The following is a 17798-nucleotide window of genomic DNA, read 5'->3' as shown; positions in this document are numbered from 1 at the left end:
ATGCAGAAAAACACAGCACCATAAAATCCAATCTTTACAATTTAATATTGGTCTATTATTGGAATTTTATATCTTTAGAAAATGCATTAAGACAATAATATTTATTCTCATCGCATGTAGTAGTACAGCTTCTCAGTCTCAGATGGCTGTTCCACATAGACCGGTTCCCTCAATGAAGTAAATTCTTATTTGAACACATGGCTTTTTTGTATCTGAGAATAATGGAAGCCTACCTTCTAAGGTGGTTTCCTCTCCATCCAAAGGAGGCCCATCACCGTCTTCATATTCAGCTATCACACTGACAGCATAAGTAGTCTCAGGTAGCAAGTTGGTGAGAACTGAGCTAGTACTTGAAGCTGGTACCGAAACAATGAATTCATCTCCACCGACTGCTACTTTATATTTAATGAGATAGGACAAAACCTCAGATCCAGCTGGAGACCAGCTCACTTTGAAACTGTCAGATGTTACATCAGAAAAGACCATATTCTTTGCAGGTATGTAAGCTGTATGGAAATAAAAAATGTGCAGATAAGACATACTTTCTGTTTTTTTTTTTTTTTAACACAAAATCTCTAAAATCAGTAAAAAAACATCCCTCAATTACTCAGTTTATTCTAATTGACAATGTATTTTGCCATATGTGCAACAGTTCTTGTTTTCCATACTTGTTTATGGCTATCAAATTTCATGAAGATGATATCTAGGTTGTCTCAAATGATGTGAAAATGAGTAGAAGCACCAACTCAGCAATTTCTAGGTCAAATAAGAGCAATTCATCTAAAAAAAAAAGTACTTATGAAAACTTAAGTTAGAATCTGGTAATCAAGTTGGGTTCTCTCTTTTGCATGTCTCATGAGCAGCAATAACATTTTGCCCTCAATGGAAACTAAGAATCCTTGTTGTTTTTGTTTTTTTCAGATCAAGATTAGAAATAGGACAAAATAAATCCCAGTATTTTTTCAGGAGTGGAATCAAAAGGGAAACAAGGAACTTGACATGAGGCACAAACACAAACCTGACATCCTGGGCTTGTTTTGGCTGGCCTAGTCAGCCTAACAGTGGGGATGTTAAGACTGCTTGAGCCCTCTAAAACAAAAGCTGCTTTGCTGGTTTGTTCCTCAAAGCTATCCTGAAACAAAAGGCTTATTTTTAAAGAGAGTGGGGTTTTCATTACTGGGGACTATTCAACATTAGTGTTCTAATAAACATAGGTAGAGACACTGAGGGTGCAACTAATCCCAACTTTAGCTGACCAAAAGTTAGCCATTTAAAATTTTTTTAAATTGCAAACATTAACCAAATTCACCAAATTCAGATACATGGGAAGATTTTCATATCCTATTTTATTTAAGGCTGTATAGTCAGAATGAGCTGAATATGACCTAGCATTAATTGTCTTATGTCCTGTCTAAGCCCATCTCTACAGCTGGGGAAGACAGAAGGCCAGTTTCAGAGGGACATGCATTTTACCATAAAAATTAATTGAATCACCTTCTCAAGGTGCCTGTATTGCTTCATTGCCTTTAAAATTCTAAAATGTGAGCTTAGATTAGCTACCTCATTTTGGACAGCTAAAGAATAGACCTAGGAAGTAATGTTTTACTCAAGATGTAATTGAACCTCCTTTACTACAGTGTAAAAGCAGAGTACATCCACTGAGGTCATTCCAGATCAACACACACTAATAAGTTTCTAGGTACCTAGGGAGGGAGGAAAAAAATAATTCTCCAATATTTTTTTTCATCTCTATTTCTTCATTATTTTCCACCCAATTGCTTTCAATATGCTTGAAAATAATAACCAAATCCCTGGCTATTAAAATTATCATTTGTATATGGTCAATGTCATCATCAATTCTTGTATGTATCTACAACAATAAAACATTGGGTCACTTTTTTTTTTTTTTTCATTGCATTTTGTATACTTATCCAAGTTATCACAGAATCACAGAATCACAGAATTTCTAGGTTGGAAGAGACCTCAAGATCATCGAGTCCAACCTCTGACCTAACACAAACAGTCCCCACTAAACCATATCCCAATAGTAGTTACTTACATTTTTTCCTTATAGCAGCAAGTTCCTGCTCAATCCGTAGGCAGACAGACTGTGTAAGCTCAAATGATATTCTTTGGAAAGCATCAAAATCTTCCACTGTGTAAACATGGGTTTCAGCAGGAGGTGATGCAATTGCTTCTAATTCTGTACGTACTGCATCCTTCACACCAACTGCAAAGATTTCTACGTCTGCATCCCTCAGCTTTATTGCTGGTTCTTTAAAAGCATCTGATGATTTTCCATCAGTAATAAGAATCATGACTCTTGGCACATTTGGTCTTGATCCTTTGCTGGTAACAAATACTTTTTCCCTCACATATGTCATCGCTTTGCCTGTGTTAGTAGATCCACCTCTGTAGGGGAAGGTGTTAATAGCCTGAATTATATCTTCCACTCGGTTGTATCTGTTCAAAGAAAACTCCATATGGGGGTCTCTGCTGTACTGGACAAGACTTATTTGTACTTTTCGAGGCGATATCTCAAAGCTTTTAACTAACACTTCCAAAAAGGCTCTTACTTTAACAAAATTGGCGATACCAATACTGTAGGAGCCATCCACTAAAAACACAACATCAGCTTTTACATCCACACCACGTGAGCATTCTGTAAAGAAAAAGAATCACCACTATAAACAGGTATTCAACAGCCACAGCATTTCAATTGCATCTGCAGCTCATGCATTATATCCCATTTTTTATGATAGAAATAAACCATTCCAAGTAAAACTCTTTCTTATAAACAACAAAGATATGATACTAAAGCAAGCATCAGAGATTCAAACAACAAAAATCTACTGTGTGAAAATAACACAGTAGTTCCTAACTCACCCACTTGAACTTTTACTTGTTGTGTTTTTTCCATTATAGTTATTGGCTCACTGGGGGTCAGTCCTTTCATTGCAAAAACATTAATTTGATACTCTGTGTCTGGAGAGAGATCTTTAACATTCAGAGCAGTAGTCTGAGGACCCACATTCAGTGCATGTTGTTTTGCGCCTGCTATCATTGGAATAAACTGTACCCGGTAGCCAGTTATTTGACTTGTGGATGGATCCCAAGTGATCCTAACAGATTTTGAGGAGATCTGAGCAGCTACCAGATTTGAAGGAGGCTCCACCGCTGAAATAAATTGAAAGCAAACCCAAAATATTAGTTACAATTATAAGCAGGTTTCTATGCACATTTTTATTTCTGAAATAAATGTAGTCATTTTTGCTTAATCTTTACTAAAAATCACATCTTTTTTTTAGCATAAATAAACACAACAGAATTACAGAAAAGTCCACATCAGTAAGAGGTAAGAAATATAAGCAATGCATCTGTAGTGCCCCAAGTGTAGTAGCAGTTCCAGGAGAACTGCTGTCTTGCTTTAATCCTGTTTCAATCAGAATTGAAAGCTACATCCACAGGAAAATACTACAGGAGTTGAACAAATACAAACCTGAGCAGAGCACTAAGAAAGCTGAGTCATCCTACTGCCATTTTGGGCAAAGAATAGCTATTTACTCAGAATCTTACAGAGCCAGAAAGTTACAATGATACAGTTTGATGTCCGCGTTGTGTTTTTTTACAGCATTCTCCAGTTTTCATTCCTTGTTTTTTAACCTATTACACATTCTGCCCCTTCACCAAGCAGATTTTTCCCTTTGGTACATTTTTCCACAGAAATGAAGCCAGTGTCCAAACTGGCTGTATGAGACTCCGATAACTGAACAGCATTGTGTTGCCCTTGAAACTATGGAATAATGGAGCTATTCCAAATCTACTGTCACATGTTCTGTCCTCCTGCCTTTTAATGAACAAAGCTGAAACCTGTTTTCCAGACTTGCAAAGGATCAGACCTCAGAAACAAATCAAAAAGGAAGTAGGGCTAGGCCCTTTAAACATGCATAAGAATAAACTGATACCAATAAATGCATTTATATAAAGTATCTCACCTTCTTCTCCACTAACCAATTCACCCAGCTGTTCATCAACACCAGAGCACACCTGCAAGATGATTTCATTTTGTATATCTACAATTCCATCAAAATTAGCCACATTGAAGACGTGTTTCAGTGAAGGCTGAGATGCAATTAGCTTGAGTTCTTTTGCATCTGCTGCTTTGATTCCTGGAAGACACAATAGTCAGGACCATAAGAGGCCATTAAATACCATAAGAGGCCATTAAATACAGCCATCTACAAATGTACTAATAAAGTATCAGAATACCCTGGGAGTAAAGCTGAGTTTAATTCAGTTCTGTCTTCTGTCATTATCAATAACAAAACTACTAAATAAGTTAATGCAATGAAGCAATATACTCCATTTTCAACATGAGAAAATAATGTGATACCTTCAGTAAGGCTAAGGGTCATTGGCATTTGCAAACCCTCTTAGTCATCAGATTGAGTTCCTATCAATTAATACAACTATTATGTTCCACTCTGGAGGTTACAAATAGCACATTTCAAGGCACACAGATGTGGAAACAGTGGTATAGCAAAACTTTAAACCCAGAATTTGTAAAACATGTCCCTTACTGCTTTAGAAATGCTAATCACTTAATCATTAAAAAAAAACTCAACATACCCAAAGAAAAGACTTCAACTCCTATGTTGCGAAGCTCTCTTGCAGGAATTTCAACTTCATCTTGAGCTTTTCCATCCGTAATGACAATTGCTACTTTGGGAAAGCCTTTTCTTGCTCCAGCAGACTCAGTGAAGGTGTTTTTAACCAAGTAATCAATAGCCTCACCTGAAAACAACACAAGTTGTGCTCTTATTATGCGCAAATGAATCAGGATTTAAAGCAAATTTCTCATAAAAAGTAAAATGCTTCATAAACACTTGAGAAATCTGTACCTGTCATTGTGTTGCCACCTTTGTAAGGTATCCTTTTAATTGCATCAATAAGATCACTTCTTCTGAAATACTGATTTAAATTGAATTCTGTTCTTGTATCTGAACTGTACTGAACAACTCCAACTCTTGTCTTTTCTTCCCCAATGTCAAAAGCTGATATGAGGGCAACCATGAAGTCCAGAATATATCTGAAGTTATTTCTCCCTACACTCCATGAACCATCTACCAGGAAAACTAAATCTGTTGTTGCACTTATGGAGCATCCTGGAACACACACACAAACAAACAAACAAACAAACGAACAAAACAAAACAAAAAAAAAGGAGGCAACAAAAAACTTTGTCAGCAGATGAACAGTTTCATTCTTACAAATCAGTGAGAAATGTCTGACAGAAACTTAGTAGATAAAAGTCAAAATCAACAGATATTGAATAGACTCATATTCTTATCTGGAATATCTTATTTGAGGAAGCGTTATTCACCTAGGTGAACACAGATAAGAGCCTTTTAGCTGCCATTACCAAAAGGGAACTGTTACTTACAAATTCAGTTTTGAGACACCTCTCATTCTATTCCACAAGATCTGTTTTCCTACAGCAGATGACAACTCAGATATAAAACTTTTTGAAATAGTTTGATGTTATGGGAACATATACATTTGTTACCACTTCTGTTTTCCATCTTTATCTCCCCATAGTAATTGCAGTTTCTTCTGCAATTCCCTTGTATCCATAAGATGATGACCTTTATTGATAGGACTAAGACACTTGTGGATTTCCTTAATTAGTTGTATGAAATTTTAGGTTTCAGAACCAACTCTGCGGGTCATCCTTTCAGTGTAGCTACAAATTCCTTCCATCTTCCAAAGTTTTCTTAAGTCTGGACAACTTTAAAAGTTAACTTTATTGCTAAGTAACAAAGGTAAGCAGCTTAACTTTATAGGGCCCTTGATCCAGATCTAAATTATCTCTAAAACATCAGATAAACTGAAAGAAAAAACATCTTACTTTGTAATTGAGTCTCAACCTTCTTTTCTTCTGGTATCCCTGGACCACCTGTCTGAACTGCACAAAGCACAACATAGGCAGAATTAATGGAGGAAATTAGGATAATTTTTTAACATCAAAGAAAAGTGTGTAAAGAATTAGGGACACAAATCTGACAAGCCTCAGAACATGAATACATGAATACAAGTTATGAATACATCCCCTGTAATTGTAAAATTGATGACATAGCATTCAGGGCAACACAAAATACAGAAACTAGAATAACTAGGAATCCTCTGTACAAGTACATCTCTAGGTAATAGATGAAATACCCCTCTCTAACACATTGGGAAACTCATCATAAGTAATTTTCCTGTGGTTGTTTGTATAGTCTGAGACATGTGAAAAAATGTGTCATAAAATACAGTCTGCTGTGTTTAATTCACAGTTATTAAATATAAATGATTGAAAAAATCTTCACAGAAATCCAGTCCAATTCATTTCTTAACTGAGGTCAATGACAGTCTTCCCTTTGAATGCAGATGCAGTTGATAGGAAGTAGGTCTATGTCAGCTAAACATAGCTTTGCAGTAGTCTTCTGCAAAGACCTCTGTATGAGTTGTATACCCATGCTACATGCTACTCTCCTCTTATCTCTGCTCTTGCAATAAATTACGCTCAATTAAAAAAAAAAAAAAAAAAAATCAGTTGAAGAACTGGAACAAAGCCAAAAAAGCCTAAAAAAGCCCTGGCAGCCAAGAGAGCAAACCACATTTTGGGATGCATTGAATTCAGTGTAGCCAGCCAGTCAAAAGAAGTAATTCTCCTGCTGTATTTAACATTGCTGCAACTTTACCTTGAATACCTGTGCAGATCAGGGCTTCACAATGTAAAAGGGCTGTTAAGATATTTGAAAGCATCCAGAGGATGGCCACAAAGCTGGAAAAAGGGCTAGAAGGACCTATGAGGAGAGGCTGAGGACACTTGGATTGACTAGCCTGGAGAAAATAAGGCTGAGAGGCAACCTCATTGCTCTCTGCAATCTCCTGAGGAGGGGAGTGGAGAGGGAGGTGCCAGTCTCCACTTCTTGGTAACCAATGACAGGACACATGGGAATGGCACAAAGGTGTGCTGGGGTGGTTTGGACTGGACGTTATGAATAGATTCATCACCATGAAGGTGGTCAAGCAGGTTTCCTAGAGAGATGATTAATGCCCCATGCCTGTCAACGTTCAAGAGACATTTGGATAATGACCTCAGTAATATGCTTTAACTTTTGGTTAGTCTTGAAGTGGTCAGGTGATTTGGACTACATGATCTATGCAGGTCCCTTCCAAATGAACTATTCTATTCTATTCTATTCTATTCTATTCTATTCTATTCTATTCTATTCTATTCTATTCTATTCTATTCTATTCTCTCTGTTACATGTACTTACTTGTCAGTTGGCCAAAAACAGGTAGACTCTCCTCCCTCTCATCATATGAAGCTATTGATACAACATACTCTATATCAGGTATAAGATCTGATAAGACAGTTTGGGTAGTGCTAGGTGAAAGAGTAAATTCTTTAGTTGGTCCATCTGCAATAAATATATAAAACGGTTAATGCGGTACTTAAATCCAGTAATATCAATGACAAGTTGATCATAAAACAACCAAAAAATGCAACAAAGAATAATATAGCTAAATATCAAGTGACAATTTTAGAATGATATGATTTTTTTCCTGAAATATTTTGAAACATGAAACTTCTATGTAACCTGTTTCAATACTGAAAAAATTACAGCAGTATTTAATAAATTTCAGGAAATTTGAAACTTAAAATGCACATACCAAATGTACTATAATTTAACAAATCATGATCCAGTTCTGGTCTAGTATCAGATTTACACTGATTATTTCTCAAAGCTATATAAAATAATGGATGTCTTACACAACCATTATTATGTCCATGTTATGGAAGTTAGATGACATCACTTCATCACTACCTGACATATGCAATATCTCCCTTGGGAGAAGTACTTGTAAGAAGTACAATGCAATTTCCTAACTTTAAGGTAAAAGCACAGAAGAGCAGAGTGAGGATTTTACCTTCTTGTTCCTTGCCAAGGAAAAGAAAACAAAGCTTACTATCTGCAGTTCCCAAAAGGTAAATGCTGAGGTAAAAAAAAAAAAATCTAACTTGGGACAGTCATAAACTTCAGAAAGATGTCAATAGCGGTTCTCATACCTAACTAGATACAAGTAAAAATGAACCCAGCTTTTACAAAACTAAGTAACAAAATTTTATAGAACTCACCGTTTGTAGGAACAACAGTTATCCTGTAACCCACTATTTCATCTGGTGGCCTTTTCCATGACATTTGAACATTATGTTCATCTATAATTGTAAAATTCAAGTCTGACGGTGGATTAACTGCAAAAGATTTATACCAGGTGGATGTTTAAAAGTTTGAACAAGCTTTGGCAAATGAATAAATAAAATAATGTTGAGCAAAGCTTACTAAACTTGTCTTTGCATAAATTTGTTTCCAACAAATATAAAGAGATATGTTGTTGGAAAAAGAGTAAAATAAAAGCCGACAAAATATGACAAAACATCAAAGAGTATACGCATTACAGAGGACAGCACAGAACATATGTTTCTTGAGTTGCCAAGACATTCAAGAATGGCCAGCAAAATCAAGCACAATAGAAAACACATTTGGATACATGTACAATGAGTTCACAGATAATCACCACATATGCAAACATTTCACATAACAATTAAAGGAAATTTTTGTACATGCTGGGTGCAATGTCAAGCATGCCAAATCACAACCTGCTTACAATACCATGAGATCATTTAGAACATTGAGGACACAGCACTCTTCTTAATTAGACATCAAAGAATTGATCAGCTTTTGAGTGTAGTCTCTGCACAGCCATATTTCTTATCAATTTCACTGATTCTAGAAACTTGGCAGAGAAAAAATATATATATTTTAAGAATACGGGGAAAGATTGGGCATTTAATGTTCAGTAAAACAATTTCTGTTAGGGTCTAGATAGGAATATACATGTAAAATGTATATCAGTAATAATGATAGACTGATGTATCATTTTATTTCAAAATAAGGAAAGCTCCACCCCTTGGTTCCTAGGAGCCACTAAAGAGACATACTTTGCATATGGCTGCAAAGAATGGAGGAATTAAGGGGTGAATATATGGGGTTAGTAATAGTTGGAATTTGCTGAAATATTTGAGCTGATGTGAAAGCTCACAAAAAATAAGGTTCTACCTGTTTACACCAGATTGCTGTACAAATTCAAAGGTGTAAACTGATGTTTTCATGTTCCCTTTGCAGCAGGTGTACCCATACTAGTAGTGGCATTTTGACACAAAATGCCAGTATGGTTCCATACATCACAATGGTTAATTATGAAAAGACAACATCAAAGTATACTTATGGACATTTATTTTACAGAATCTATAGAAAACAGCAAAGAGGGTACCAGTGATCTGAACAAATGACTGCAAATAAAACTTATAGGAGCTGATGACAGAAGTAACTGAACAGTACAGGAAGAAATAGTTTACATACGCTATTTTGCAGCATCATGCATATGTAAATGAAATGTTGATTATTATTTTTTTAGCTTCCCACAATGGACAAAAGCCTCCATGTACAAGGTTCATTACACAAAGACGTTTCATAAATATTTTATAATGATATTCTCTTTGTAAATTTGTCATGCTTATTCATGCAATATTTTACTGACTCACTGTCAGTGCATGGTAGGTGTATTATATATTATTGTTTAAATAGGTCTACAAAGTAAGATTAGATTCAGCCATACTTTCCTTTACTTCTGCAGACCATTTTGCAGGCATACTTAATAGACAGACCTTTCACGCTTTCATGGGAGATCTCCATCATAACTCAAATAAGACTTTTGTTTTGGTTTTGAGCATAATTTAAAGAGCAGATCAAGAAATAAATGCTAGAACATATAAAACTTATGAAAAGACACTGTCCAATTGCAATAAGTAACATTGAACTCCAAAAATGGAAACAAGTTTTGTACGAGGTTTTGGTTTTATTTCTTTTAATTTACTGTCATTTCCAACCATAGGATAATATGGCTTTGAAATACTGATACAGTAGTATTGAAGTAATTGTTATTTTTCCTATTGTCCATACACAGGCAGTGAGATTAGACTATTAACCTGCATGCACATTTTATTCATCATTCAGTTTATGAGTATCACAATGCTAGAGACAGCGGGGTAGTTACTTAGTATCAAAATCATGCAACACATGTTAATAGTAAAATACATTTAGGTAATAAGAATATCATTATAAAATATTGTTTCAGTAGCAATGGCTCAGGACAAATTTAATGCAAAGGCAGAGACAACTGACCTGAGCATGCTTTTAAAAAAATTCAGTACATGGAAAAAATAGCGCCACCAACCTTGCAAGTAAATTGGCATGTTGCAGCAGAGACTTTAGGCTTTAACTGCTGAAGGACAGCAGCAGCCCAACTTGTTGATATCCAAATGACCGGATTCCAGATAAACTGAAAAACTGACTGTGAGGAAAAGTCTTGAACATTTTAAAGGATTTTAATCTGCTTTATGAAAATTCAGATGTTGGTCTCGACAGTTAAAAAGAGTAATACATTGATACATAATGAACGTATCCATTCACCCAGGTATTCACAGTCTTTTAGAACAATGGTGTCGCAGAGGACCTCAGAAAGTCCCCTTGCCCATCCCATGGTCAAGACAAAATCAGCTATCCCATGTCACTCCTGACATGGTTGCTCAGATCATTCTTAAAGACCTCCAACATGGGCGAAACTATTGGATTCCTTCAGAAATCCTCCAGTGCCTCACTCCCCTTATCACCAACACCTAAGCCCAGTCTTTGTTGCTGCAGTTTAAATCCATTCATTCTCAGCAGATGGCCTGTGATGGGCCATCAAACTAAAGCACTGAGTGTTTCTGCCATGGAAATGTGAAAACGAACTCTGCTTGAGTGAAGAAATGCAAATTTGGATCCAGTGTCATCAAAATGTCTTCTGAGTGGCTCATGAGCTTTTGGTACTCCAAGAGAACCTCCAAAACATCCACCAGCCTGCATGTGGAGCAAATCTCACCCATGTGAAACTGGCTGCAGGACCAAGACCAAACCATGGTCATGTGACTGAGAGAAGCAAGGTGATCAGAAGTACAGCAAAATATTTAGATGATAAAAACCTTATCACCACCATCAAGAGGGCAACTGGTACTCCACCAGTTCTCCAAGAAATTCTTCTTCCAGAACGGAACTCACCACTGGAAAAACAAGACAGCTGCAATATGTAATCAGACCAGACCTGGTTCTGGTGGGAGTTTGTCCCATTGCAGGGACAAACCTTAAAACTCCACTCAACAGAGGCTAAGCTTTATTCAAGCAAGCAGTTTTGATGTAAGACTATTTGCCTAAGTGAAGATGCACATCCGCGTCCAGTGCCATGACAGTGCTGATCAGTCTGGCCCCGTGAGTATCAAAATCCAGGACAAACCTCTCATTGACTCGTCAAGGTACAGGATCATAATTGTAATGTGATGATACTTCAGTGTTCCCTTCATACATACAAATGTATGGCTCCCCTACAGGTTTCCATTGTCATGAAAACTTAACTTGCTGTATAATGTCAATTTTTAATGTTTACACTGTGTTAATTTCCACCACTCTTAAAACTATGATAGTTTCCTCCATTGTATATCCTGCTTTATGCACCATAAAAGAAAACAATAACAATATTTCATATTTCATAGACATATTTCATTCACTCGTTGTATTATATGCATATGTAATAACAGTATATCTTCATAAACAAAAAATATACAGCAAAGAATCTTTCAAATGTTATGTATGTCCTATGTTAGCTTGTATTACTTAACAGGTAATACAAACCAAATGTGTAAAAGTCTACAGCTTTTTAGAGATAAGACAATGTGACTGCTAGAGGATCCCAATGAATATCTTAACAAGTTAGATGAAAAATATAATCAGCAGATCAAGCAATTTAAATCCCGAACCAGTCTTAAAAGTAATATAATTTGGAAGTAGCTGCACTCCACAGTCCTTATGTGAAACAAATTTGTAATTGCATCACTGGAAAAGACTAACACTAATTAGTAAAATAAGATGTTAGCCCATGTTAAAATAGTACACAGGCCATGGTAGCTGAACAATAAGGCCATTTGCTCACACTGAGATAAGCCCCACCAAGTCTGGAAGAGGCCAAAACTCCTGATCTACTTTTTTCTTCCTATATTGGAGTGACACAGTTAACTAGATCACCAACCCAGACAAGCTCCTCTGAAGTCAATCTTGCCAGTCTGAGTGGGAGAAGGAATGACCTCTGGCCTAGCAATGTAGCAAAGAACAGCTTCTCAGCCTTGCTAGATATTCATTGCCAACAACACAGAAACATTGTCATCTGTACGGCTTCATTTCTTTTTATTTTATATGTATATGCAAAGTTTCTTCAAAATACGAGATATGTAGCTCACATAAGTGTATTTTGAAAGAAAAACAGCTAAATGTGTATACTTACATATATGAAGATGTATGCCACTAAGCATAGTTGCATATTTACATACGTACTCTGCATGCATGAATATTGACCAAATTCTAGGCATGTTTGTGCATATATATTTGCGTGCATGTGTGTATGTACATAGACATACACATACACTTTGCTTCTAATTCTAATTAGAATTAGGAAAAACAGGTAGTTACAGTCACCATCATGTATATACAAAGTGCACTTTCATGCTTCAGTCTACATGGTTCTGTCTTTAGGAATTCAAAAATCAACAGCTAATTTATCAAAAGATAGAAAACAGACATCAAAAGATAATAAACTAATGGTCCCACCAACCAGTTCCAAAGCTAATTAGGTGGATAACCTTCGAAGTTTCAACTATCCTGGGTTGTCTCTAAACCATTCCATGAAAAACTTTCTGATCCTCTGTACATAATGTGCTGCAATTATTTGTCACTTACTGTATTGAATGTCCTGGAGACAGATTCTTCACTTCACAAACCTTATCCTACACTACGTCCCATGCTTGGCTCAGTGATTCCCTCCTTCTCTATACCCTAGCAAACAGACTTTTCTAGGTCTGAACCAATTCCTGAAACATTTAAAAGTCAGAGCCACCACATGCTCAATGAGGTCACACAGAACCAATGATTTCTTTGTTACTTTTTTGGGCCTTTGAAAATCCCTTGATTTTAGCAAATGTCACACACTACACGAGCCACAACATGATAACAGCACTACCTTGAGATTATAACAAACAGGTTATTCGCGTACTTCTCTACTTGGCTTAACCATAACTAAAATTAAAATAATGAAAACATTCTCTTCTAGCAGAAGGACACAGATTTCCCCCTGGCTGCATGTGATCACAGATGGAAAAAAATACTATGACAGAAAAAAATCTCGACACAAGGACATACGCCAAACACACTGCAGTATTGCAGTGCTGGACCAAAAGGGCAAGAAACAACTTAAATAAAGCATAAAATACAGCATCATACACGAGAAGTTTAAGGCCAGAGAGAGACATCAGAAGGACTGCAAATTAAAACAAGTACAACTTCATTGTAAAAGAAATGCACAGAAAAACAGAGCTTGAAAAGAGATTTGCTTTCTTGTCCAGGATAAATAAGCAACTTCCCCAGTAAAATGCTGTGAATGTATTCAGACTATAAGTTGATTTTACCCCCTCCACTGCCACAGTAAATGTCCAAACAGAAACCCCTGCTTTGCTGTATCTCTATAGAAAAGCTCTAACACCATTACTGCACTTCACTGCTGTGCCAACAGCAACAGAGCACTGCTCTCACGAAGGACTTGGAGAGCAGCTGTGATGCTGATGAAGAACCAGTTGCATCCTGGAGTATTTAGGAATGTGAACAGCAGTACCAGATAAACACCAGATCTGCTCCCAGGGGAGACAGAAAAAAAATGAAAGCTGAAAGAAGACAGAAGAACTTTGTTGTTGCTTCCCTCTGCTTTCATGCCACCTTCCCATCCCAGATCAACTTTGACCACATCATATGCTCTTCTCCCTTATCCCCCCTCTCACTTTGTAATCCCACCAAGCGTCTGCATATAGCTCAGGAAAAGAAAATTCATCTCCTGAGACTGCTATAGGGAGAATCAAAGGAATAAAAGAAGAAAAAAAAAAAAAAAAAAGGAGTAAAAAAAAAATGCACAGTCATACAACTGTACTAGCAGCCTGAGAGAGGACTGGTGGGAGAAGACTTTGTCACAGGGTGATGTGGAACTGGGAGGAATAGACAAAAGGGACAAACATCCATAGGAGAAAGTCAGTTCATCAGACAGGAGTTAAGCTGGAATGAGATCGGAACTATATTCAATGTACAAAATGACACAAAATTAAAGCACAAAGTTAAAACAGTGCAGAAAGATGGACAGCATTGTCAAAAAATAAAAATAATAAAAATAATAATAATTAAAAAAAAAAAAAAAACACTACAAAAGGCTTTACAACAGCAGTTCTCACTAGAGCAAGTCTTAAGGTATTCCTAGTTTTGAATTTCTATTTTCAGCACCACTATTTCTCACTGCTCTTCCTGCTCAAGACACTTTCCTGTTCTCTACCTTGGAACCTTGGAGCTATGAGAATTTTCACTTAGAAAACCAATCTCTGTAAGTTATGCATTTTACTTAACACAGATTTCTGAAGCAGAGCAATGTCAGTCCTACCCAGGAGTGCTCCATAACTTACAAGATCAGCCTCTGTTCATTCTTCTACTGAACAATGGTGCGTGCTTCACAATGAAAGCTAAACGCACATGGCCAGCTTGACTGATGTATCTAGTTTCAATCTTACAAAATAACTATGTGCTTCTCCAATACATTTTTCTAGCTTTCATCAGCAGTACTCAAACTACAAGTGTTTTAATCCACAACACATCTAAATGAAACACCTTCACCCATATTTTTTGAAATAGTCCACTCCACAATCAACAATGTAGGACAACCGCAACATCACTCAAGCTCCAAACAAGCTCCCTCCTAAAACAGGCAAGAATGCACAAAAACATACACTCCCTTCTTCCATCAAAACCATGCACTTCATCTGTTTTCTCCAGCACAGTGGTCCTGCATTTGAAATGCAACTCTGAAATGACTTTAAATGACCTTTTTAGTTCTTCAGCCAACAACAACGTAGCGTGAGAGGGAGGCAGCAGGCTGATCCTCTCCTAGGGTGACCAGATGTTGTACTAGTAGCAGAAATGCTATACTTTCCAGAAAGCTGGTCTCCTTTATGCCTGCGTGACCCCATGCTAGCAGTTGAGCCGAGGGGGGAAACATCCCAGAGGCATCCCTGACACGCCATGCTTTTAGCAGCCATCAGCCAAGACAGCCAGGTCCAGACACAGACAATTGAGGCAGGCCACAATCAGAAAATTTCTTTCAGCCCGGTACAAAAAGAGGAGCAAGGGAAAAACTGAATTACCAGGCACTGGCTTCTGCTTTTCCCAGTTCAAACCCAGGGCGCACCCTATGATGGAGGTCCCAAAGGTCAGACAAGTCATTTCAACACAGGCTGTTCAACGCAGCCTCAGATCTTTTTACTTCTCCTGGCAGAGCCTGCTAACAGGACTGCTGTTACTGCAACCTGAGCCGTTCAGCCCACGCAGAGGTTACCTCACACTCGATGCTAATCCACCAGGGTGGCAGAGATGCCATGTCAAGAAGGCAAGACTGGCGCAGTGTGTCTCCCCAGGTCTTCAACCCACAGCAGGATGCTGCCTTGGGCTGACAGGCTGACAGGGACCTTAACCTCCAGCAAGACCAGGGGCCCATGAGGAGGAAGAGGAGGAGGAGGAGAAGAAGAAAAAGGCCACTTTGGGGATGACGGTGCCACACGTATGCCAGAGCTATAGGGCCCAGTGGCCACAGCAGTGCCTGGCCCGGGCCCAGACACCCTTTGGCGAACATCTCCCCAGGGACAACCCCCAGACCAGGGCCACCGCAGAGACCAAAGTGTCCCCAAGGAAGGGTCGGGCCACCCCAATGGCTCGGCCGGGGGTCGCCCCGCTGAGCAGGGGTGGCCAGGAGGTGAGGAGGCCAGCCCGAACATAACACACAGGCGCAGAGAGCCAGACTCTGTTGGAGTATTTTATTTCAGAGCTGCGGGTGGTTTTGGGTGGTGAGTTTCTCATTTCCTCTCTCATCACGACTAACCACAACTGCACAGCCCAGCAGAGCTCCAGCAGGCATGGGGCAGCAGCGTGGGCCCCAGCAGTGCCCAGGGCTCCTCGGGGTGCTGAATTTCCCCCGGGGTGGCCGCCAGCCCACAGGGCGGTGTGGACAGCACACCAGAGAGACAGAGAGAGGGAGCTACATTTCGGCTGACCAGCCGGGAGAAACAGAGCACAGAAGGAGCTGGGCAAGGAAGGAGAGGCGTTTCTCTGAAGGAGAGAAAGAGAGAAGGTGAAGGAGTGACACTCAAAAACAGAGAGGGAGAGAGTTGGCAGCTCGGGCCTGGTGGGAGGTTATCTCACAGGGGGGCACCCCGCGCGAAGGGGCAGGGGGTTCGGTTACCTTCAGCCTCGATGGAGGAGAGGAGGGCAGCTGCACACAGCACAGCCACCGCCGAGCACAGCACTGTCTTCATTTCTGACCTTTCGGCTCACAACAACATGAATGAATCTGCAGCAGTGGGGGGGAAAAAAGGGAAGAAAGAAGGACATCAGTCGCATGGATTAGAGGCTCGTGTGGGTGTATTCATGAAATATAAAAAAGATGAACCATGGATTTCACTTTGTTCCCTTATCCCCAGCCCCCACCCACGGGACCAGGTTAAAACCTCTAGACTTGAAAGTCGTCCAGAACTGTGACAGATCTGCATGACTAACTGGAGAGTCTAGTCTCACAATAATGTGCCTTTTGTTACTGATACTTTTCTAATCATGGTAAGTACACAGCTTTGACCTCGTTAGGGTTAATATGATTGGGGAAGCGTGGTGAAGATCCATGCCTCTGCACAGCAGGAGCCAGAAGGGAGCTCCATGACTTCATCGCCGAGTGTGATGATAGCTAATTCAGAGGTCATTTCTGCCTTGAATCAACCAAATGTCTCTTTCAGCTGGGGATTTCATTCAGCTTCTTTTTCATAACTGCTGAAGCACTTAGTTAGCTGGGTTTTAGTGGTCTCAAGGCATCTTGGAAACTGTAATAAAAGTTTTTTTGAGGCATTCTGCCTACAAATGTGCTATTCTTCATTTCTCGAAGGTATGAAATAGATTATACAGAAGTGTGTGTAACACAACTGAAACCTGACACGTCTGTCTAGCCATGATGTTTCAACATCTGATAATTCATTTACACATTCTGAGAGAAAATAGATTTAAAATACACTATAAAGAGCAGGCGGGCGAAAGAGTCTCACAATCACTGCAGGTTGTCTAGCAAAATAGGTGGGATTAGGCAACTTTAATGGCTCGTAGTCACAAGCAGCTATATCTTTTTTACTCTCTATGCTCAAAGTCGTGTCAAACTGCTCCCGATTACTCCAGCAAAACTTCCAAACGATTTTTCTCCTACGTAAGGACCAGTATGTGTGGCCCTTATTACATATGCATATCAGTGTTTCCAAAGTTTGTTTGTTTTTTAGCTCGGGAAGTAGGGGAGGGGTAATTTGTTTGAATAAAGCCATAAATGCATCACATAACATACATCATAATTAGTCTGGAGGAAAGAGAACCCCACAAGCAATTAGGCAACAGATTTTATCATGAAGGTGCCAAGAGCAAAACAAAAGAAAAATACATAAATCATTAGCCATAAATCATAGCAGAAACAGCTGAAGGGGAAAATATTCT

General features: G+C 38.6%; 1 protein-coding gene across 4 annotated transcripts in view; it reads right to left on the bottom strand.

Moving 5' to 3' along the window:
• The window catches only part of COL12A1 (collagen type XII alpha 1 chain), a 97739-nt gene that overhangs the window by 78403 nt on the left and 1538 nt on the right, over positions 1 to 17798 (bottom strand). For all 4 annotated transcript variants that reach the window (XR_014317303.1, XM_082758044.1, XM_082758042.1 and 1 more), the window contains exons 2-11: positions 16519 to 16626; positions 8189 to 8305; positions 7326 to 7469; positions 5909 to 5965; positions 4902 to 5165; positions 4630 to 4794; positions 3996 to 4169; positions 2887 to 3177; positions 2060 to 2662; positions 234 to 506 (exon numbers count right to left, since the gene is read on the bottom strand). Coding sequence is in view for 3 of the 4 variants with exons in the window: in XM_082758044.1 (XP_082614170.1) it covers positions 234 to 506; positions 2060 to 2662; positions 2887 to 3177; positions 3996 to 4169; positions 4630 to 4794; positions 4902 to 5165; positions 5909 to 5965; positions 7326 to 7469; positions 8189 to 8305; positions 16519 to 16591 (2161 nt within the window). In the remaining variant the exon portion in view is untranslated. The remainder of the gene's footprint in view (positions 1 to 233; positions 507 to 2059; positions 2663 to 2886; positions 3178 to 3995; positions 4170 to 4629; positions 4795 to 4901; positions 5166 to 5908; positions 5966 to 7325; positions 7470 to 8188; positions 8306 to 16518; positions 16627 to 17798) is intronic.

Source organism: Aythya marila (assembly GCF_965140915.1).
Source record: "Aythya marila genome assembly, chromosome: 3".
Lineage (NCBI taxonomy): Eukaryota > Metazoa > Chordata > Aves > Anseriformes > Anatidae > Aythya > Aythya marila.
Note: the sequence above shows the minus strand (reverse complement) of the source record. Positions and strands in the feature narration are given on the sequence as shown.